Raw genomic sequence first — 23,455 nt, 5'->3', positions numbered from 1 at the left:
GGGGTTGGACTAGATGATCTCCAGAGGTCCCTTCCAACCTTACCAATTCTGTGATTCTGTGAAGGAAAGGCAGAGCACTTAAAGAAAAGGTTGAATACACAGAGCACAGAGACTGTCTTTCTGAGGGCCACTATGCCATGGTAATGCCGTGCTGACCTACAAAGAAGTAACAACCATCTAGATCTCTATCTAAGGCTCTCCAAATTCCTGAGGATTCAGATTTTGGATTCACATTCATTATAGACACAGGATCAACCATAAAAAGCCAGACTCAGCTCTGTATTTCAGTCAAAGAGGGCTTGATCTCTACCAACTCTAGATCCAGTATTGTTTTCCATCATAATACACATGACATCTTCTGACAGGAGAGAGAGAAAATACAGAATAAAACTAAATCCCACACTCAGCATTCAATTTGAGGAAAACATGAGGTCCTTCTCTTGCTGCCTAGAACTCATTTAAAATAAAAGAAGGTAGGACAAGAAGGAAAAATCTTCAAGAAATATAAATTATGTATGAACTTAAAAGAAATGATGTTTACCTCAGTGGACAAATTTCTGGTATTACCAGACAGCAATTCATAGTAAAAAGCTGGTGTCAAGGCACTGCAACAAGAAGTGATGTTCACACCATCACCTGCCTTGCTGGCTAAGACAGCCCAGGGCTCATTTCTTAATGCTTCTTCAGACATTATCTAGTTAACTGAAGTGGTACATTCAGGACATGCTTTACTGTTGTGTGACTGTATGAATTCAAATAAGGCAGTATCAACAGCAAAGTAAATGGGAACACCTGCACTGCCCTTAAAAAAGGCACAGGGCTTTTACTGAAATTCCTGTCACCTATAGGTCAATCATAGTAATAAAATTACATACCTAATAGTTTATTGGCTTTTTTCCCTTTTCCTTTATGATGCCACAATAAAATATGGTTGTTTAAAATACAGTGGTATTACAAATGAGACTAGGGAGGCCAGAAAGTTTTTTTTTTTTTTTTTTTTTTTTTTTTTTTTATCGGATGCAAAGGGCTTTACATTCTTCCTACTACTTTACTCAAAACCTAAGGAAATTCCTGTAAGACAACCCTTCCACTACTATAAATGAATGTGTAGTTCTTCTGATTCTTGAACACAGTACTGGTGATCACAGCAATGCTCCAAAATCTCCCAACACTGTCCATGGCCTCATCCAAACCACTGGGAAGTTTCAAGCCTGCAACTGTTAACTGGGCCTAGTGTAACTGCATAACCCACCAATCCTCCCAAAAACACAGGACCTGCAGGCAGTAACCCTCCATCCAGGGACTGTTAAACTCAGACTTACACCACAGCAGCATTTGCCTATGAGGGATTTTAGCCACATCTGAAGGCCCCCACCAATTCGGCCAACTGCCTGCTGCTACAGCAGGAGCGTGCGCTGCATTTCCTGCCAAGCTGCAGCTCACGTTGAAGCTCTCCACAAATAAAATCCTACCCTCTCAAGTCTCACTGGTCAAAGTCTCAAGTCACACCTGGACATCATCTTTAGGAGGCCCAGCAAACCACTGGAGTGTTACAGTTTACACATAGTTTTGCTGGAGATACAAAGCAAATGATTTGGGTAATATGGATTTGGACGCTTCAGTTGGGTCATCAAATTTTACCTCCCCGTATCACAGGTGACCACATGATATGCTCTGGTTCAGAAATGCAGCATGTTCCACTTGAATAGGAGATAGGTCTTTATCCTCGCTATCTTTATTGGAAGCTAAGACATAGGAAACTCCTAATCTGCAATTCACCAAGTCCGCATAACGTCCGGACGTTGTGCTAGCACTCCTCTAACTCAAAAAGCCTTTCTGCCTCTCTAATACCATTTCTCCCTGATATCCCCATCCAAGTCCTGTAGCCATGAAAAGCAATCATTTCGCCTTGCAGACAGAAAAAGAGGAAAAGTTGCTTTAAAATATGAGACATGCTGTTCTTTTTTTTTCTCCTCCCTCTTGTACATTAGCATCTTTGTTCACTTGATTCTCCCAACAGTCCTTCTCAGCACATAGCCTGAATTCACCTCACCAAAACATTATCCACATTGTTTGGCATGAGCCAGTTTTAGAAAACCATTCTCATCTCTTTTTTTTAAAAGTTGCCTCAAGATGTTTGTTTATTTTTCCAAATGCATTCTAAAGTGTGGAAAATATGAGTTCACAGTAGTTCATGTACAAGATAATTTTCTCTCTTTTTTGAATATGAGTTAATATTTTTATTCTGTGGTCTAGATATCAGATTCAGTTTCAGGAAAGAGATCATTCATCCTTCAAAACTTAATCACTTTAAGTCTTTGGGTCTTACTTCTCCCTCACAAATCGTAATTTTCCTTTTTCCATCCTCCTTCCTAGGAGGCATTTTTGCCCTTGTCCATGTTTAACAGTACTGTCCTCATTCAAAACTAAAGAAGATTCTTGTTTAATTTTGGCCATACCTTGATTATGTTTAATTCCTATTCCATCTCCATTGTACTAGCAGCTACACTTTTTAATTATTGAATATTTGTATGGTTAAAGATTTTTTTATTCTTCATTTTGCAATGTCTAACCCAGCTTGACTTTTATCAATATTTATTTCATCCTAACACTTCCTGACCTCTAAGATGGTTTCCTTACAAATTATTCCTCTTTCACTCATTCCTTGCAAACTCTGTTTGTTCTTAATGTTCTTTGTAGGGGTGGTTGGTCAGAAGTTAGGTCTGGAGTTCACTCATAAAAGCCACCATTGCTTAAGACGGAAGTCTGAAAAAGTTATTGCATTTTTAACTAGAAAATGTCACCACATTCAAATGCTTGAGCTCTTCAGACACTATCTAGTTTCCTCATATTTATTTTACACGTAAGGTTAAGAAAACCTTAAAGACTATTTTTTGTTAACTTTGGATGGCAAGTAGAATAGCGATGACCAACTCTCTCTGACATCCTCAGTGCTTCCAAAACCAATTTCAAAATAACACTGGTTCTTCACAAGTCTACAATTGTTTGAGGAATTGTTTGCACTAGGGAAAGATTTGGCTGTAATTATTAGGATCATTCATTTCCCAGTTCATAATATCCCTTAACAATTTCATGTTGATTTTATCCTCTAGTATTACTAAAAAACAACTGGAACCTATCAACCTTTAACCTGCTTCCTGCAAGATGATTTTGAATTCAAAATGATTTCATTATATTCAGAATTTCTTTTTGATTTCTCTACAATCCGTTCACTGTTTTGCAGAGCTAAAAAGCTAAACCACTGCCTAGTAGCCAGCCTGGCTTTCTAAAGCGCTATCACACACCTATGGCAGGCAGCAGAAGCGTCCCCGAGCTGATATCCAAAAACTGCACTCACTTCCAATGCACTGCCAAAAATACTAAGCCATAACATCTAAACAGTCAACTTTGCACCCAGCACTCTAAAGCTGTATTTCAAACATGCAGATCCTATGTGAGTTGCCCAAATAATGCCCCAAAATTTATGCGAGTAAACACAAAAATGTATACGATCCTGGTGGTCAAAATCGATCACGGAAAGGAACTGTGAGATTTTTCAATCATTTGCATATGCAACAAGCTAAGAAAATGCATGTAAAGTAACTGGGAGAAATATTAGCTTTTCTTCAGAGCTCAGAAAAGATGACAAATTTTAAAAGTTTTACTTCTCTGGGATATTCAACACCACTTTTCCATCAAAACCTGTGGGCCGACGATCAGAATTCAACTGTATTACATGATCCATAATCAGCCACATTCTACAGTCTGAGATGCTCCTATTTTCATGTGGTTTGGTAAAATTCATTTTCATAATTACATTATTTAATTCAATTTTAAAAACATGCCACAAGGTCATTCCGAGTTTAAAATCCTTTCACATCCACAGCCAGCCTGCGTTAGAACCCAGATTTGGGAAAGCGTGTGCATTCTGCACAGCACTCTCGTCAGCGCTCACCTCCCACGGCTGGGTCGAAGCACACTTCTCGTGCACTTGGCTAAGTCCAGGCAGAAATTTCCCCGTAGGCTTTAGCGGAGCTAGTTGAGGGGACTGTTAGTTTAGGACAAACTCTCAGTTTCCCGTATTCTTTCTAGCTCAGTTCCCAATGTTTGCACTTTTACCTTCCAAATGCAGAAATCATAAAAGTTTTATTTTACATATACTTCCCAGAGAGGAAGAGAACTGATTAATTTTTAATGATTTCAACACTTGCATAAAGTAGAACACAAAAGGAAAGTCTAGAAAAGTAACTTTTATAAGCTATACAAGGTAAAACAAGAGACTGCTATTACTTAGATATTATATGTAGTCTAATACACTTTAAGAGATATTTTAGCATTACTGCCAAAAACCAAAAATTACTGAGAGCTCTTATCTGTTACCTGAATTAATTCTCTATAAAATAACCTTGATGTTTACCCATATCTTGGGGTGAAAAGGGAGCTTTGTTTCCTCTTTATGTCTTTATTCACCACTAGAGTTCAGTTAAATAATGAGATATTCAATTTGAAGCTGAGTATCACAGACAAAGGGAACAGACTTGTGATCAAATTGAAATATTAAAAAAATACCTTACTTCCATAGTCAACCCAGATTTCATTTTTATTTTACTAAACTGATTTTATTCTTCTAAAAACAAAAGGTGTTCAATTTCCAAGTAGAAATATTGCTTTAAAATAAATTAAATAATACAAAATTAGTGCAGCTATAATGCTCAGTTTCAAAATAAAACTTTTTGAATTCAAGCTTGAATTCAACCTCCTTTAAAATGGTTTCTTTTCCACCTAATTTATTTTTGTTTCTCCCAAAAAGTTACTTGGATCTAATTGCAAGCACCTTCTTTCCAAGCCCACTGGAAAGCCCTCTTCTCATTGAATCTCTCCCAAAGACCTGCAAGTCCCCAACAACCACACAAAAAGGCCCATTTGAATTATTTAATTGAAAGTTAAAATAGATTTCTAGTTATTTCATCCTCCTTGCTTCCACATTCACTACAGCAACTCTGCTTTGCCTGGTTTGCAAGGTTTCAATCAACACAGTGCTGCAATTTTATCACACGCAGGTCCAAACACATTGCTGACATATAATAACGATGAAAGTGGAAACAGGTGACATCATCCAATCAACCATTTAATGGGAATCCCTGTTTACAATTTATTTACTGGGGGCCAAAAAGTGAAATAACACAGGAACTGGAGTCAGTCTCCTCAGAGTGGAATATCCCTTTTGGGAACAGCATAGCAAAGCAATGAGAAAGGCACAGGTATTATTTGTGATATGCAAGACAAGCAGGATTTCTGTACCTAAAACTGCCAGTGCAATGCTTTCAGTAAGCACACTGTCACTTAGTTGGAGAGATTTTTATTTCATTTCATGAAAAAAAAATTTTTTTTGATAATAAATAATGAGAAAGCACTTAGCATTATTAATTAAGAGAAAAATTCTCTGGCATGTAAGATGGAAGAGTATTTGTGAGGTTGGTCAATTTAAAAGTATGCTTCATTTTTTACTTATCTATTGCTAAAATTTCCATGAGTAAGTACTCCAGGATTTGGCCCACTGATGATAAATAACACAGTCCATTGTAAGTATTCTCATGGGAATGAACAACGTTGAAAGTGGAGAAACCTAGCTGAGATGCAGTATTTTGAGCCAACGGATGTTTATATAACAGTCTGGCATGCCTCCATTGTAAAACACGTGTCCTATCCAATAGAAATCACATTTTTATTTGCTCAAAAGCATTTTCTGAGTTATAAATACACCTTCATACCAATGCTTCAGGCTTGTTCAAAGGCATTCAGTAGTCTAAGGGCAACTCAAACAAATCTCTATATTCCTTCAGTCAGCACCTCTATTATTTCTCAGAGTACTTTATATGAACATAAGGACAATAGGTAATAACAAATCTTTTCAAAAAAAAAAAAAAAAAAAGTAAGATAGATAGTATGAAGACTTCCCCAAACTATTGTTGCTGACAGCAAAAAGACTGCTAATAAAGTAGATACCCTTATACACAGAAGCATTGATAACAGGTGCTCACATAGGGGAAAACAGATAATATTGGTAGAAAAAATGTTGTCATATTCATCTGGATCAACATTCCCCCAAAACCTCTTGTGCTGTATTTGGTGAGCCAGATCCGCCCCTGCAACCTCGTACCTTGCAGTTCTGTGCAACCCTTTCCATTTCTGCAAAGCAGACTCCGCTGTTTGGTTTATCTGCTACAGTTTCAGCAATATTCAAAATGATGCTCAATTAGCAATTATTATGATTTGGATATTATTCACCAGTGCATCAATCTACACATTTTCAAACATCGTTTTTACTGATCTTACTACTACACTAAATGAAATTTTTCCATAAAGAAGAGACAAAAGTTTTGCCATTGCCCTGTCATGCTGAGCAGTACCTTAACTTAGAAACAAACCCATTCTTTTTTTCACTGGCACGAACAAAGTCAGCAAAATCTGGTCCTTAACCAAAATTAACTTTTGTTGCTGTTTTGTAGAGGACTTTTTTTTGCTTTGCATGGTGGCTGGCTACAGAGTCCTATTATTCATATCTGGGACAATATAAATTATCAACTGAAAAAAAAGGAAATTAACAGAAGTAACTAAATACAAAATCATCTCCATTACAGGAAAAAAAAGCCACACAACTATTTAGTACTGATAAATAAGCGACTGGTCCCAGATAAGTCAAATACATGTAGGTACATAATTATTTTTATTACTAAGCCAGTGTTATGTTGAAGGACCTCACTATAGTAGACATTAGAAACAGGAAAAAAAAAAAGATCACTAACGTAATGAACTTGCAATTAAAGCCATACACTTTTAGGCAGGAACTTTACAAAAAGTTACCCTTTTTACTTCCTATTTGTTATCTCAAGAGAAGTAGGTAACAAATCAGTCACTGATTTTAGAGATAATTCACATAGGAAAGCTGTGCCCAAATCACGTAGCTTTCCAGTACATGCAAAAAGGTAACTGACTCATAAGCAGTTCCCATCAGCAACCCTTGAAAAATTGCGTCTAGTCAAGTTTTAAAATACTTCTGTAGACAAAAGGTGTTATCTGCAAATAAATGTCTTTTTATAGTTATTACATGTGCAGTAATACAATTTGCTGTTTAATCAACTTTGTAACCACTGATTTCAAGGGTTACAGGTAACAGATAGAGCTGAACAAGATTGTTATTCAAATACATTTTCAGCTGCACATAGATGCAAATTTTTTCCCTTATTCAGCCAGCATCACGGACAATTAGGTGTTATTTCTGCAAACAATATATTCAGCTAAACCTTTCCAACCGCTTGCATATCTCAGTGTTTCAGTGAGAAACTGAAACTTCTTGGTGAAGGAGATGATGTTTCATTTAACTAAGAAGTGGTTGGTATTTTCACCTGGCAGGTGATATCTTAAAACAGCTCTACTGAACATATGCCAAAAGAAGAGGGTATGCCTTATCTCCAAGGCTAAGGATTAACATTATTATTTATCTAAAAAGTTATGTTTTAAGGAAAAATAAATAAATATAAAGGCAAAAACTTTTACTATTAAGCTTTAAATACCATCCAAACTATTTCAAACAGCATAGGGTCCCCATCAGCCCAGTGTTTCTACCTTTCAAGGTATTTTCAAAATAAAAATTAATCTAGGCGGACTCTATTCATGACAGACTGGGGGGGTTTGCAACCCTACAGTCAGGAAAGCCTCTAAGTTTGGTGGAGAGAATTTGTATAAACTGAGTAACTAGAAGACGGAAGGTGATAAAATGGAAAAATAGGTAGGATGCTGGTCTTATGTGGTAACTGGTGACTTGAGTTAGTCAGGAGAAGAGAAGGAAAGAAAAGCTGTGTGAACTTAGATCAACAAGTTCAAAACATTTAAAAGATGTAGTAAAATAAAGCAAAGATTTTATGAAAAATTATGACTGGAACAAAATAGGACTGGAAGAGAAGACTCAAAAATGTTATTTAAATGAAAGACTTGAAGTAGAGAAAAAAGAAAAGGAAAGCAAAATATATAGCCACAGCAGTGTTTATTTTTTCTATTTTGAATAAAGTTTGTCTTATTTAACTTTTGACTCTTTGATTTAATGGTGGTTTGGCTGTTTTTAGTTAAAATAGTTATAGATTTCCCCTCTCCATTCTCTGGACATGAAAAAAACGTTCAACACTTCACAAAAAGAGACACCTCCACATACACATACATAGTTTAACAGGTGACAGGAACAGGGGGCCAAAATGGTTATACTCAGGCATACTGTATTTAGATATGAAATTCATTCTTCTGAACAGATCATAATATGACAAATTTAGGAGAACCCTAATGCCATATGACAAATGATACCTTGAGACTAAAACAATCCTAAAAAAAGGATTCTCCTCTAAAGAAAGATTTCTGCCATCAGTGGTACAAATCAGGCTTTTTAATGTCTATCAAATCACACAAGGATTAGTTTTAATCAAATAGCTTTTTTTTTCTTAGTCTTTAGAAGGAGAGGATTAGGATGTCACTCCACGATTAGTCTTGGCGCCTAGCAAACGGCTCTGTTTATGCTGTCAATCATATTTCCTGGCACAGAATGAGCAGAAAACGTAAACCCTGCAAGATCAACACAGTAACTGAATATTAGCTGAGAAGCTGCACCCGAATTCCCCTTCGAGGCTAGTGCTTCCCTCTCATCTGTCACCTTCAGTACTTTTAAGAGAAACTAACTTACAGCTGGGCATTTACTAATGTCTCATTCTTGCACTGTCCCTGTAATTTTCCACGGTAAAAATGACTGACAGCCTTACCTAGAGTGGGATTTCCTACCTTTTATGCTCATTTCGTTTATTTTTTAGCTCTGTTTTTGCTGGCTCTGCTGGGTACTTACACAGTCAACATAAACTAAGCCCACCCATTCACTATGGGTCCCCGCCAAGAGACAACATCTTAGTTTCTTAGATTGACTGGTAGGAACTGGGTGGAAAAGGGTGTGGGAAATTAGAAGAGAGTGGAGAGACATGATAGAAATTGCATGAGTTAAGCACTGAAACACAGAAGTTAAGCAAATCTCTTCCAGTTCTGTACTGTAACACACAGTGAAGATGGCTTCTGCTGCAGTTAAAGGGGCAGCAGATCTGAACATTACTTAATAGACCAGATCTCAAAATACTGATACCTTGCCTTGTTTCATAACTCGGCCAAGACACTTCAAGTACCATTCTCAAAAGCCCCAAATTTGGCCTAACTCAGATCCACTCTAAAAATTTTTTGGATAGCTGACTTTTATCTATTTATAACTCATACTCCATTTACGAATAATATTTTGTAATGACACCACCCTTGTGCAATCTTTTACACTTCCTTGCCTTGAGCCCAGGGGTAGAGACTGTATATTATATATCCCACACAACATTATTATAATTGCAGTAGTATCAACTGACAAAGATACCTATAAATAATTGTAAAGTAAAAAAAAAAAAAAATGCAAAATGGATTCATTCAATGTACACTCTCTTCTAAAAGAACCTAGCCTGTGGGATGCACTGTGGCAAGATATCATCTTGGCAAGTAACTAAAGATTTCAAAAAGCAGCAGCATCTATCCTAGCTAAAACAAAAATGAATGAGTAGTCATAAAAAGGATAGGTCAGGATACAATTCCAGAATACAGATCCAACTCTGACTTGCCTCTGCCCTGTTACCTTGCCGCTGTTACCTTGGGGATAAATCTCCCTTCCTTATGTGGTATTCTCTATACACAGACTGGGCGAGAAACTGCACCAATAGAAGCCATATGCACAAACAGATAAAACACTTATTTTCCCTCCTTCCTCCTCAAACTAATATTAAGGGTAATAAAACACTAGTAAGAACAGATAAAACAAAAGTTTTACTTCCACCGGTAAAAATAATGGTCACTGTGTGCCGTACATTAATGAATAGTTCATCAGATATTCCTGAAACTTTTGTTTTCTCTCTTCACCTCTTCCACTAAAGAGAGAGGAAAAAAAAATAAATTAAAAAAAAAAAAAAAGAGGACAGCCTGAGGGATCATGCCAACACAAAACTTGAGACATCCCAAGAACTCTTCTCAGAGAATTAAAAGACAGCTTGATACATTGATTTCTTCAGGAGAAGTGGACCAATGGCCTTGTTTGTAAGCAAGACACTGAAATGGATGTTTAGAAGGATAACTGCTCAAAAACCACCTGAAAAAAGATTATTCATCATTCAACATGCTGAAGATTACATGTTTGGTGTGAACCTGTTGCTCGATCAAATCACACTGATCTCTTTAGATAAGAGTATCAATTTCTCTTATCCAGTATTTGAATGAAATACTTGGGACTGAAGAAGAATCAGTTAGAACATTTACAAGATCTTCTCCGGAAACATGAACATACGTGAATTGAGAGGTACATCCCAACTGCTACGAAACTACCCCAGCAGAAGATAGCCAAGGTTGATGTTGCCCAGGAAAGCACAAGAAGCACCAAACAAAAGTTGCCAGGAGAAGATAAGCCAAACCAGACTGGAGGATTGACTTCCCCATAAACTCAGGAAAAGCAGCTCCAGAAAGGTCTGGAGGAGCCTTCTGGTATGCCCGAAGTAACCCCAGATTTAAGGATACCATCCCACTTTTACAGAACCACTAACAATTTGGGTAAAAATCTCATAGAGGCTCTGTTAACTCAGGAGTTGTTATATTTTGAGTCTAGTTTCTTCCATTTCATTTTTTCATGTTGTTCAAAATAACCTGAATTTCTATCAGCCATAATGGTGGATTTGTGAGTAGAGGTATACTACCAAAGTCAATACGGTATCAGATACAGTGGCATAACATCAGTACCTCTTTTTAAGTGTCTCATTTTTGTTTAGGGTGTCATGAACAAGCTTACTTTCTGACAGAGACTCTTCACATTGTTTCTATCAGAGAAGATGAGAGACGAGTCCATTTGACTTTAGCCTTGTGTGATATTATTGTTCATACTGGTCTGAAGGAGAATGGAAAAAGTAGGAACTGTTTTATCACAAGAATGATTCAAGCACCGTGGGTGCTCTTAATTGCAGTCACCTGAGCAAACTAGATTGGCAAATATATAAGATCTCACCCAACAGGCTCCTAGGTGAGAAGGACCACCACTAAATATTAATCTACCATCAGGTCACAAATCCTGAAATTTTGACACTGTTATATCTCCATTTCCGTTGATTTTCAAGAAGTCAGTCCCTTACATGTATAACTAGCCCCTTACGCACAGCAAGTATCTAATATTTCTGAAACAGTTCCTGTCTTTATACCTTTGCATAACTATCTTCACATTTTAGATAGTAAAAGTGTCATTAGTGTGTGATATATTGATGCTTGAATACCTAACGTATATAGTTATTTGTCACCTTGTCACAGCAAGCCCTTTCTGTTTTTGTTTTTTTTTTTTTTGCTAAGATACCTGTATAAAGTAAATCAGGAAGTCAGTGATGTTTACGTAATTGCCCAAAATCCTGCACAGTGAAAATCTGAGCCTAAATTTAATTCCTCAAAGTAACTTCAAACCCCGACCTGGGCACAGTTTATGATAGGCTGGCTTTAAGGTCTTTTGAAAAAGTCTTTTTTCACCCAGTGTATTCCGAGTGAATTTCACCCTTCAGGATTCCAAGTAAAATAATGCCATAAATAAGAAGCCTTACCAGTACCACCGCCTGGCTGCCCAGCTGCACCTCGGGGCAAGAACAGCAGCTGGCGCCGGAAGTCCTTCAGCAGCAAGGTCAGCATAAACTACAGTGTCAGCAAGTCCACAGCATTTATTTACAAACCAACTCACTTAATGAGGGAAAAAGCTCAAACCAAACCACCTCGCACTTCACCTTACGTGACCACCACTGCTTTTGCAGGGACTGTGTCCGCCACAGGTATCTCCTCAGGAAGGAAACAAGGAACGTCTTACCTTGCATTGTTGCTTTTGTAGGTTCTGAAAACAGAGGAATGAGCAGGAGGAAGATGAGGTAGACAAAGGAGAGCCCATTGTAGCGGAACGCACAGGCTGCAACGGAGGGAAAGAAAAAAAAAGAGAGTATTGCTTAATCACCCTGGGATAATCACATTTAGCAGCACATCACATTTGCTATTTGACTTTCCTACTTCTTTTAGAAGCTTTTCACTGCCTATTGCACATTTCTGCACAAGTATTCAAGCTTCCATTTAGAAAAAAGTAATAAAATTAAATACACTTCCGAAGTATATATACACTCTTCACAATAATACATATTTTACGTTTAGCACAGAAGACACATCCAAGCTCCAAAGACTTTGCACATGATGAACAAGTTAGCTGCTACCTGAACCTTTTATTTTTGTCATCTGTAAACTCATGAAACCATTCCCCACAAAAATATAGAGAGATGCATAAATTAGTATTAATTCTCTGTATGGAGCTACGTGCAAGTTCATTATGTTACAGACAAGGATTATCTTTAAATAAAGAAGAAAAATGATAGAATATATTAAGATTTCAAATTACAGCATGCCCAAAGTCATCTTTTAAACAATGAAGCCAATTACTTACAGAGCTCTTAATTTTACTGTCACCTATTTGTTTGTGCCTACAAAGTTCTTCTAGTAAAAGAATTTTGAACTACAAAGGAAAAGGGCTTGATTGCAACCTGCAGTTGGTGTTACAGATGTTTGTCTGAAAATGGGAACTAACTGTTCTGTTAACTTTATAACTAACTGTTCTGTAATATTTCTGGTTCTATTTTATAAATTTAGCCTAAGTGTATTTTTCTGAAAGCATCCAAGTGAGCAGGCCATTATAACAACCTACAACCAACTTGAAAACTATTTTATATGTATTCTGTGCTGTAAGAGGAGTATATGGACTTCTCTCCTGAAAAAACAAAAACAATATAAACTACCGTCATCCATAATTACACTGGAGAGCAGATGTTGAAATATTATGAGACCTACCACATTCAACAGTTCCCATGAGATAAGCCAACTGCAGAAGAGTCCACAGATGAATTAACCTCTCTCTACATTTATTGACTCATGGAAAGTAATATCATCAAACCAGCCTTCTCAGTTATGTCCAAAGTGACTTGGTTTTGGAGGAAAGATACAGCCTTAGTTCTGCTAGAAATGTGTTTTCCTACCATCCAACCATCACTTCAGAAAATTTATAGATGCTCTACTGAGAATGAGTTAATGGTTTTAATCTTAATTGGTCCTCATCTATCCCTTCTAGCTATAAATAAAACATTAATGAAAAGTTTCTCTATTAACAAACAAATCCATGCAATAACTGCAACTTTTGCCTCTCAAATCAACCGATGTTTTAACAATAGGCTCCATTTCTACAAACAGCCCATATAGAAAAGCTTTGGACTTAAACTCCATGTCTGCAGCTTTGATAAGTAATCTGTGATCTTTAAGGGTAAGTCTGTCAAGAATGAAGCACAAGGGACAATGTGCTCTTCTTCTAAACTAATTTGGTTCTGCCACCAGCCTTCAAATAAATCAACCAAAGACCACAAAATCTACCAAAGCTTAACAGAAGCCACTCTGGAGTGCCAAGTAGGCACATGTTTGTCTTTAAGATTTTAGGCTCAGGCAGGCTATCTCTACGGCTTAATGCTTAAACTTCCTTTACAGCCACAGCCTCTACAGAACATCTGAAGAACAGTCTGTTCCTCAAAGACACCTGCAATAAAAAGTAAACAGAACTTATCCAGCTGAGAAGTTTGTAAGCAATTATTGGAGCTTTAAACTTGAGAACAGAGGAGTCAGCCCCACTATAAGCATATACTCTCAGGGTGCTCTGCAAAGAAGCAGAGGATGTGCTACCGCCAACTGTGGCTTTCCTTGAATGAATGGCAATAGTCCAGCTTAAAGAGGACATTCCTGAGATCCGAACAAATCCATAAATCAATCTTTTTTCAAGTTGAATTTGGGGCAGGGAGAAACTCTTTGATATCCACAGAAAAAGGTTCAATAGTGGTTCAAGCCTGAAAGCTTCCTCCACCAGCGCGTAAGGAGAAGGGACGGAATTGACGTTCTCAGTCATTCTAGCAGCAGCTCTGCTATTACCCTGTTATTGTAGGAACCCAGCAAATCCTCTTTAATCACATTTAACAGCCTAGCTGATTTCAGTGCAATGTTACACACATTTTCTTCCTTAATAATAAAATTCTCAGAATGAAGACTGCTACACTTTTTGTACAGTGTACTCGTTTTTCTCAGTGCAAGCTTACAAAACAGCAGCTGTATGCTTCAGATACCCTTCTTTGTCAGCAGTATGCCAATGAAAGCCTTGGTCCGTGCCAAACATTTAGAACCTTTACTTAAATCCCAGCATCCTCCAGCAAACTAATAATCTTACCTAGACATTGCCTGGAAAATCTGTGGTATATCGTATTGTATATTTACTCTTCATCGCAACATTATTTGACAAAGACATTGGTTCTTAAGTGCTAATACTCAGAACTGTCAAGAACAAGTAGCTGGGCATAGAATCAGCTTCAGTTTATTACCGATACAACAACAAAGAGAGACCCAAGAAAGAAAATCTGCACTCTCCTCTGCACTCTCTCTGGCATTCACAAAGGTCTCATTCTGCAAAAGTAACTTGTAATCAGACGTCCCTCACAGCATCAAGTCTCATTTGAGGTCAATGGGATTCCATCCACAGAATGAATAAATATATAAACACATTTCTTGGAAAACTGAGAGATACAGCAATTTCTGGATATTGGCTTATATTGGTTAGTCTGCACACTGATCTGCTGTTTTACAAAATTAATGCAATCTTAGCTTTTTAGTCTGGTTACCTTTTCTCAAAATTGTCTAATCAATCAGCATAATCAACCCCAGAGCAATTATTCTGCAACCACATTACCTTGACATTTGCTGCTTTCTATTGCTAGACCTGAGTCTGTTTTAAAAAGCTTTTCTTCTCCACAGCTATATAAATTACCTCTCTATATAAACCTTCCCTTGTATATTATTTTCACATACAATGTCAAACAGAAATGTAAAAATATTTTGAAAGTGTTTGTCAAAAAAAAATTCTTCCTAAGCCAAAAGTGCTAATTTTATTCATATTGAGGAGATCGTTCTGTTTATTACTTTCAGAAATGTGGATCTGCCGAAAAAGAACTCTAAAGAAAAAGCTTTTATAGCTAAATGTACCATCTGTACACAACCCATATATGCTTGTTTCTTCTGAGGCTTTTCTTTTTAACAACATTTCTCAACATGGTTTCTACTAGTGACTTCTAACAGTCACAAGAGTCCAGAAATATGATTTTCCTTTCTGATGTTCTGTTTCTGTTTGGGATCCAGTGATAGCCATAATACAGAATTGTGAAGTGACGGCAAAAACATAGCTATGGATATATACTACACATTAGTTTATTAGAAGGACACTCAGCTTCTTATACTTAAATTACTTAAATTACTGTAGAGTACCTTCACTTGGCTGGCCAGGAGTGGGTGCTTTATATCACCCAACCAACTCCTCCATTTATGAGTGATTATCTGAAATATCTCTGGTTTAAAGCATAACATGGTTAAAGCACCATCTTTAAAATCAAGATCAGAAAGTCACCTACAACAATTATGACAATTTCATAAATCTTTACCCTATAGCAATCAAAAAAACTGGAAAAAATAACATTTAAAATTTCCTTAGAGAATTGACAATGTGCAAAAAAATGACAGTTGTAGAACATCTCTTCTCTGTGACATCTGGTCATTTGTTCAAACGGAGAGAACATTACAGTCACAGATGAATGATGCTTATCTGTTTACAGTGTCCGTAAATGTATTCATGACTCATTAATCTTGCTGTAGATAATACATATCTTAAATGTGTATATATGTACACACAAATAAAGAAAAAATAACCACAAAAGGCTACTGACATTTTGGAGAGCAATGAAGAACAGAAATCAACTCTGAACACTTCATCTTGCAATAGAGAACAAACTTTAAAAAATTTTTATGAGTTTTGTTAAGAAGCGAATGTAGTGATTACCTCATACACGTGACACTACTCAGGTAAGTGGGGTCACATGTGAATATAATACAAAATGCTTCCAGTTATGATAGAATCACTAGAGCAAATGTTTATGTTCAAAGCCTTGAAGAAGTCCCCAAGGCTACATAATATAATGATAATTTCTATTAGATTAAGCTAATATGTTTTGCTCCTCTTAAGAACAATTCCTTAGATAGCCTTACACAAGAATTAATAATTTAATTTTTTTCTCGCTTCCTGAAATTAAGAACAATTGATATTACACAGGGGAATTTACAGATTATTAGCATTTTAAGGGCTGCTCATATATTTCCTGACACAAACAATAAAAACAGTCAATGTTTCAGCACCAAAAGAGCACATTCGTTATTGTATGTTGCTTTTTCCTCATTAAAATATTTTGTAGAAACAAATATATTTCACTGATTTCATTAAGTCATTGTTTAAACTTCTGTGAAAAGTACATACTCTTACAAGAAACAGCTTTCAAAAATGTGTTCTTTCTTTTCTTTTATTAGGTAACACATTTTATTGGTCTATATTTTAATTATTGCTGCAAATACTAATATTTAAAGTATTTCTTCCTAAACACCCCAAAGAGCAGTATATACTTGCACTGTACATACGTATTCAAAGAAAAGGAACTCCCTGACTGCCCATAATTTATGGATTGTTAAGGATAATGTTTGCTCAAACCATTTGAGTTTTCAACGACGTCTTTAACAGAGAATTATAAAAGAATTATTTTCAAAATGTTGATTATAAGTTTGAAAAATTAACCTCCTCATAAAATGAATACATGCAGTATGCATCATATAAAACCAAAAGGCATCTCACAAAAACACATTTTCCTAAATCATATGACATAATGAAACCTTACCCTTTTAGTCGTTAATGTTCATTATCATACGAAAGCCAAAGAAGAACGCTTTTAAACTTCAAGAAATCTATTACTGCCTCTTGGACACACAACCAGGTTTCTACATGTAGCTATTTTTTTTAAAATACACATCAGAATTCTCACAGCTGTAGTATGTAATGATTTCATGCTTATACAAATAGTAGTTTGTGCTTCTTTAACTTAAGAGGATAATTTGTATAGAATTTATAATCCATCGATTAAATAAGAAATATTGGAAGACAAGGAACATAGACTGTGGGGGGAACCTGCACTGAGTTTGATTTTCTGAACAGGAGGAAAAAAAAAAGCCTCAGAAAAGATTTGTTTAGTTTCATTAAAAAAAAAAAATTAAGCAGGCATTCCTTTCAAAAGTGGAGACTACCTGTTCAAAAGCGGCATTTAAAGCGCATGCACACCAATGAAAGGCCGCTGAACTCTCATTTGTGAGCTATAGCTCCGCTAAAAGCAGTGGTAACAGACAAAATGAAGGACAGGTGAAGACAAGTAAGCCACCCCATGCCCTTCTTCTGACTTTATCTTACTGAAAAGTCACTTCTGTTAATGTGAAAGAAGAATGTACTGCTTGCTGTCCCTTCTTCTGTTCAAGAACTACATAGAAATAGATATTTTTTATTATATTTTTACTGTAGACATGAAAATATTATACATCATTCTCTGTGTTATCCTCTCTGGACTGATTTGTGCACGCTAATTTGTGCATTAGCGTGAGCTGGAGTCAATTCCGCCAGCTTCAATGAAGTCACAGTTCTACTTTCACCAGGATATTGCATAGTGTTTGCATCTTGTTTAACAACTTCACAGCTGCAAGATTATTAAGAACAGTATGCAAGGATATTCTTCAAGAAAGATTGTTACCTTTAGGCTAAAATTTGGCTTAACATTCATGCTTATTTTTACAGTAACAGAAAAACCATTCAACAAAAATGTTCATTGGAAAAAGTGCCGCTGGCAAAATGTTTAACCCAGAGCAGGCAAAGGTTGTTGGCCGAAAGACAGAGCTGATGCTGTCCACACATTATAATACCCAGCTGATCTGAAATAAATCTCTAAAAGCAAGGGGCCAAGAAAGGGGAGGGGAAGGGGATAGGTAGCTCTGAAATTACTCAGTCTCAGGGAGGCCAAGCGTCCAGCCTGTAGAGCTATGAAGGCTCAGCACCTGATCCCCGAAGACCCCCATGCAACTACAGTCTCTGAAGCTATGGTTTTTAATGGTTATCCCAAAAAAGAAGGTTATATATTCTAAAATAATATCAAATTTTCTAGCATTCATATCTTCAGAGTTCTGAAAACACCTGATTCAGTTCAGATGACTAAAATAGGCTAAAACAGACAGTCTTTTCTCCTAGGTACAACACTGAATGACACAACTGCACATCCCCAAGATTATGTGGTTTCCATACTAAAGACCAATCTAAGAAGCTAAACACCTTCTAAGAGTAAATATATCTCCTCTTTGAAATCAAGGTACTGCACAAGATGTTCTACGCGTCTGGGCCATAAATGGCCACCCACAGCACGAGGTTAAGTGGTTGAAGTTCCTCTGGAGGATCAGTAAGATGCTATCCTAAGGACATGATTATTGGGCCTTTGCTGCCCTGCAGTAAGACAGTTGTCAGCCAGTTCCCATATTCTTCACATTATGCAAGGCTTTTGGTTTTGGTTTGTTTTTTGCTTTTGTTTTGTTTTTACTCAGCTGATGGGGTACCAAAAGCAGACTAACCAAGGCTGGCATGTCCTGCGTTATGTCGTGTAGACTCACCCTTCAAGAGAGTAGACTTGTTCTGGAAAAACCAACTGTTAAGAATACACAAAACATTAGCAAACTCTGTCCTCCAGTATTTCCTTACAGTTCTTAGTGCTGTGGTTGCTAGGGGCAGATGTGCTCAAGGGGAAAGCCCACCTAATCTCACATATTATTGAAACTGCAAAACTCAAATGGTTGAACACTGCTTCTTTGATAAGCTTTAAAATTGCTTATGAAATAATGTAGGAAAAAGTTAAGCTTATTCACTGCTGGCTGAATAAAACAATCTATTATTAAATAGACACAGAACAGAAACTTTCAGAGAAACGCCACAGTTGCTTTCATCTCCTTTAATATTATGAGGCAACTACTGTCTGAGTGCAGCTGAGAGCAACACTCATGTGTCCATCTCAGCTTAGTGACACGATTGCTATTACGTTTGTGCGGATTTCCCACCTAGATCGGATCTGCCCATGACTGACCAGATACAGCATAAATAATAAACAAGTGTATCAAAAATTAAAGTACATTGCGTAACACATGTATTACCAGCTTTTGAAAAAGAAATGAAAAGTTGCATTATTTATATAAATTCTTGGGTTTTGTATATTGTTTCACACCTACTCACATTTCATTTTACTCTTTCAGAAATACTCCTGGTTTTGTCCCAAAATCTCAGGGAAACAACTGTCAACCTTGTAAAGTAAGACATGCTCTAAACAACCAATTTTTAAGAATAGAACTCTTGGAAGTGACCAAAGGCATCCTTCTTCTGGAAGTATATGTTCTAATAATATTGAGGATACGATGGGCGCAATGCCTGGCTAGCTTTGGCTATCTGCAAACTCTAGTTCTTCCAACTGAAGAAAAGGATAACTCTTGGCCCACTTTTGCTCTCACTCACTTTGAGTAATTCCACTTAAAATAATGGTCATGACAGATGAGATTGGACTTAGAGGCTGTCCCGCAAAATATTTGGGTGAAATACACGTAATCTGATCATCCTTCTATACCGTTTAGAGCAAATGCATGGTGATATTTTACACAACTGTGTTAGCAAGTTACCTCTACAGCTAGAAGCAGCAGAGCTGCGTCAGCAAACGCTTCTTCTGTACTGATCGGCTGTGCCGCCACCGCTGCGCTGACGTAGCTCCCCCGCTTCCGAGCTATCCCTTCTACGTGGTGCTGCCTTGTGCACCATCCCATATCTAGCGTGCGTTAGAGCCAGAGAGAAAACTTTTATTATTTGGCAGGGGTAAGAAAAAAAAAAATCTACAAATGTTTTGATAAACTGATAAATGCTACACATTTGGTTTATGTCAGCACTTTTAGAACCACATTTTTTCATTGGTCACTGTTCCTCAGGAGAGAAGACTGCTGGACAGTGAACAATTTTTAGTTGTTTTTTTATTATTATTTTGATCTGCGCCCCCCTCCCTCTTTCTTTCTCAGAGCAGCATTAGGTTTTCTCTACATGAGAAACCATCTGGAACAGTTATAACTTTGTGGCAGATTGTCTGGGAATTGAGTTTCAAAAGAGGAGAAGAAACAAGACCTTGCTCCCCTCTTTCTTTCAGCTCTAGAAATGCACCTTAAGTGCAGCAGCTGTACTCCCCCCAGCTGTCTTTGAAATAAGGAAAACACAAATAATTAAAAGAAAGCCCTCAGCTGGGATCACACCACAGAATATCATCATCTCACTTAGAATAATTTATTTTAAAGGAGTGTCTACTTTCACAGGCAAATCCAATGTCAACAAACTTTATTGGCACGACAAAGTATACAAGTATTTCTAAAGTGAAAACCAGTACAGTGATGGACACCATCACCAGTAGGTTTTGCCATTATAAAGATCTACTTAACATCGTAATTCATTTCGAATTCAGTGGCAGGTTGGCACCTAATTAAGACTTTCTATGGCCTCCTACGTTTGCCCTAAGGACATTCCTCCATTGTCTACTGAGCAACCTCTTTACTCAGACAATCCCTCTGGGACAGGGCTTTGCGGGGAGGGAGTTGACTGGCTGGTTTGATTTGTGATTTTTTAATAATTTTGACATATATACCTTTCATTTTCAGTCTGTTCTGCCACACTGTTTGAAGAGCTTTCCAGGCACACACCTCCCTCTCCCCATCACCCAACTCATACAATTAACACATGCCAAAGTAAGCTCCACTCAAAACATAGTGGCTATAACCTCTATACAAAAAAGAAAAATGCTGTTAGCAATGAGTGCCCCCTTTTTACATAATAAAAATAGACAGGAAACCTGGGATCTACACCTTCTGCAGGCTTTATGATCAGGGCAGCACCATAGCCATCAAAATACTGAGTACTCAACATCTTTAGCTCATTTCACTGAGGTTAACATTTTACATCATATATTTTGTGCATAGTATATATTCATTCATTGCTCTGCAAAGAGGGAGCAGACACCGTTCCTACGCCTAGCAGGACCCCTGCAGAACGGGGACTGTCCATGTTCTCATGCCTGCTCCAACAGCTGCTCACACAGTTTATTCACTGCCTGTTTTAATGTTAAACTCATCAGCTTATCTTTCATCTCCAAACTTCTCATATTCTCTCTAGGAAAGTAACTGGAAGCGAAAGAGATCACTCTGCTTTTCATTCATTTTTATGGGAAGAGAAAAGTGTGTTTCTTGCCCCCTGGACATCTAGAGAGAGCAACTGTGCAGTTACTCTTACTGTAACTTACTGTAACTGTGCAGTTACAGTTGCATAACCCTGACAGAGCTCACACAAAAAATATCAGCAAAGGTAGAACATGCATTAAAAACAAATTTCACACAGCACTACTGCTAAACGGAACATCGACCAGTGGCAGAGGAGGACAGAGTGCCCACAGAGCACTCTGGGTGACAGAGAGCTCCACCAGCGGAAGGGGACTAAGACCTTCATTTACTAACTACTACTCAAACACTGAGCCAGATTCCACTAGTAATTAGAAGTGACATTTTCTACATACCTTACCAACACCCCACAGCCACCCAAACTTCTCATCTTTTAAAGCACATAAATCACAAGTCAGCTGACATCGGATGTGGAAAGAACCAAAACACTTTTTTTGCCAGCCACTGCTTACGCTGACACCAGTCCTAAATTACTCTGAATCACATGAAGGATGTAGCAAAAACAAGAAGAGAGAAAAAAAAAAACAGACAAATGCCTCTGAGGTATATAAACACGGCTTTAAACATAGAGAGGTGTTAACTCTAAGAAATATGAGCATCATTAGTGAAGTTACAAATATGAACGCAGTGTTTAAAACTCTGCCATTATTTATTCCAGTAAATGGAAAGATAGATAAACTTCCTGTCTAAGTCTCCCTCTGAAAAAAAAAAAAAAAAAGAAAAAGAAAAAGAAAAAAAAAGAAAAGAAAAGGGCTGAGGAGGTCGGCACTGCAAATTATAAATCTGAATGATGAAGCCACACTTCAGACAATCCTATAAACAAACTGTGTTTACCGAAGGAAATTGATTTAAAAGAGTAGTTATTTTCAGGGTGTCTGTCAACTGTGTAAACGAAATGCAAGCCTCTCATTCTTGTACTCTAGTAGTATTACTGTTCCAGACTGATTCCTCTTGTACAAATCAATAAATCACTTTTTCTTCAAAGAATTGCTCATTTCTTTCTCTCCTTAAAATATGTTAAATAACTTTCTCTCCATGGGAAGATGTGAAATTTCAACCCACTGCAGGAATCTACCCAAGGACACCATGAATTGCCTTTCAGAAGGGCCAACTGCTCCTAACCAGCTACCTGCAAAGAAAATTTACAGAACTCATCTGTGGTCAGATAACTTAAACTCGGTGTGATTAATCTCATCCCAAAGGCTAAAGGCATCCGAGCTTCCTAGATCCTAGAGGCACGCCGGGAGACCACACACCTACAAATCTAGTTCGATCACTTTGACTGCTTTCTCTAGAGAAGTAGTACTTAAATCTGACTCCCAGTTAAATTTCACCTGAACATGACTACTGTTTCTGCAGAACCGAGGCCTGCTGCGACAGCTGCAATTTTGCTATGGGTTTGTAATACAGCACTTACCTAATTATGAGTGGAAATCACCTACTTTTGAGATAGGATCATGGCCTCATCCAGTTTTCAATCAAAAAGATTGCATGAACATAGTCATTTAAGAAAAGGGAAAGCAACATCTTCTTGTAAGATTATTCTGAACAGAAACTTTCCCACAAGACACATATTTTAAAGCTGAATGATGTGTATTGAAACACATACAAGGCACATTTTCTGCCCCCAAAATGTTATAACCTATATTTGCTACTCAGTCCAGATTCCTAAATCTCTGGTATTTGTGGAGGCGTTCTTCTAGATATTGATCCTCCGCTGCAGGCGTTCGCAATGATGTTTTCTTCCCCTGCAATACAAGCAGAAACTCTCCCAGACCTTTGATAATCTCCCAGGCAAATTTTAAGAGCAAGACTAGAACTCCAAAATGACTGAATACCTCTTTCGTGTTTATATAACAAACCATTGTGTCCTTGTCCAAGAACATCTGAATGTGGGAAGTTAAGAAGAAGTTTAACTTGAAGAAAACTTCCCACGCAGTTAGTAATTCTAATCTGTTTATATCTACGCTCAATATAAAGTCTGACTACATATTTCTTTGGAGTCAAGCCACTGTCCTGAAGATTCCCAAAGATATTATGCAGTACCACATCAGCATGCAAAGTAAAGCAGGAACATCCCAGCAAGGAAACTAGGGTTCTAGATTCA

At 37.3% G+C, this 23,455-nt stretch overlaps 1 protein-coding gene across 1 annotated transcript in view; it reads right to left on the bottom strand.

The window, feature by feature from the left end:
* The window catches only part of PIEZO2 (piezo type mechanosensitive ion channel component 2), a 304,603-nt gene that overhangs the window by 236,432 nt on the left and 44,716 nt on the right, over positions 1-23,455 (bottom strand). Inside the window, exon 2 of the mRNA XM_062570118.1 lies at positions 11,942-12,037. Within this exon, the coding sequence (XP_062426102.1) occupies positions 11,942-12,037 (96 nt within the window). The remainder of the gene's footprint in view (positions 1-11,941; positions 12,038-23,455) is intronic.

Source organism: Rhea pennata, chromosome 2 (assembly GCF_028389875.1).
Source record: "Rhea pennata isolate bPtePen1 chromosome 2, bPtePen1.pri, whole genome shotgun sequence".
NCBI lineage: Eukaryota > Metazoa > Chordata > Aves > Rheiformes > Rheidae > Rhea > Rhea pennata.
Note: the sequence above shows the minus strand (reverse complement) of the source record. Positions and strands in the feature narration are given on the sequence as shown.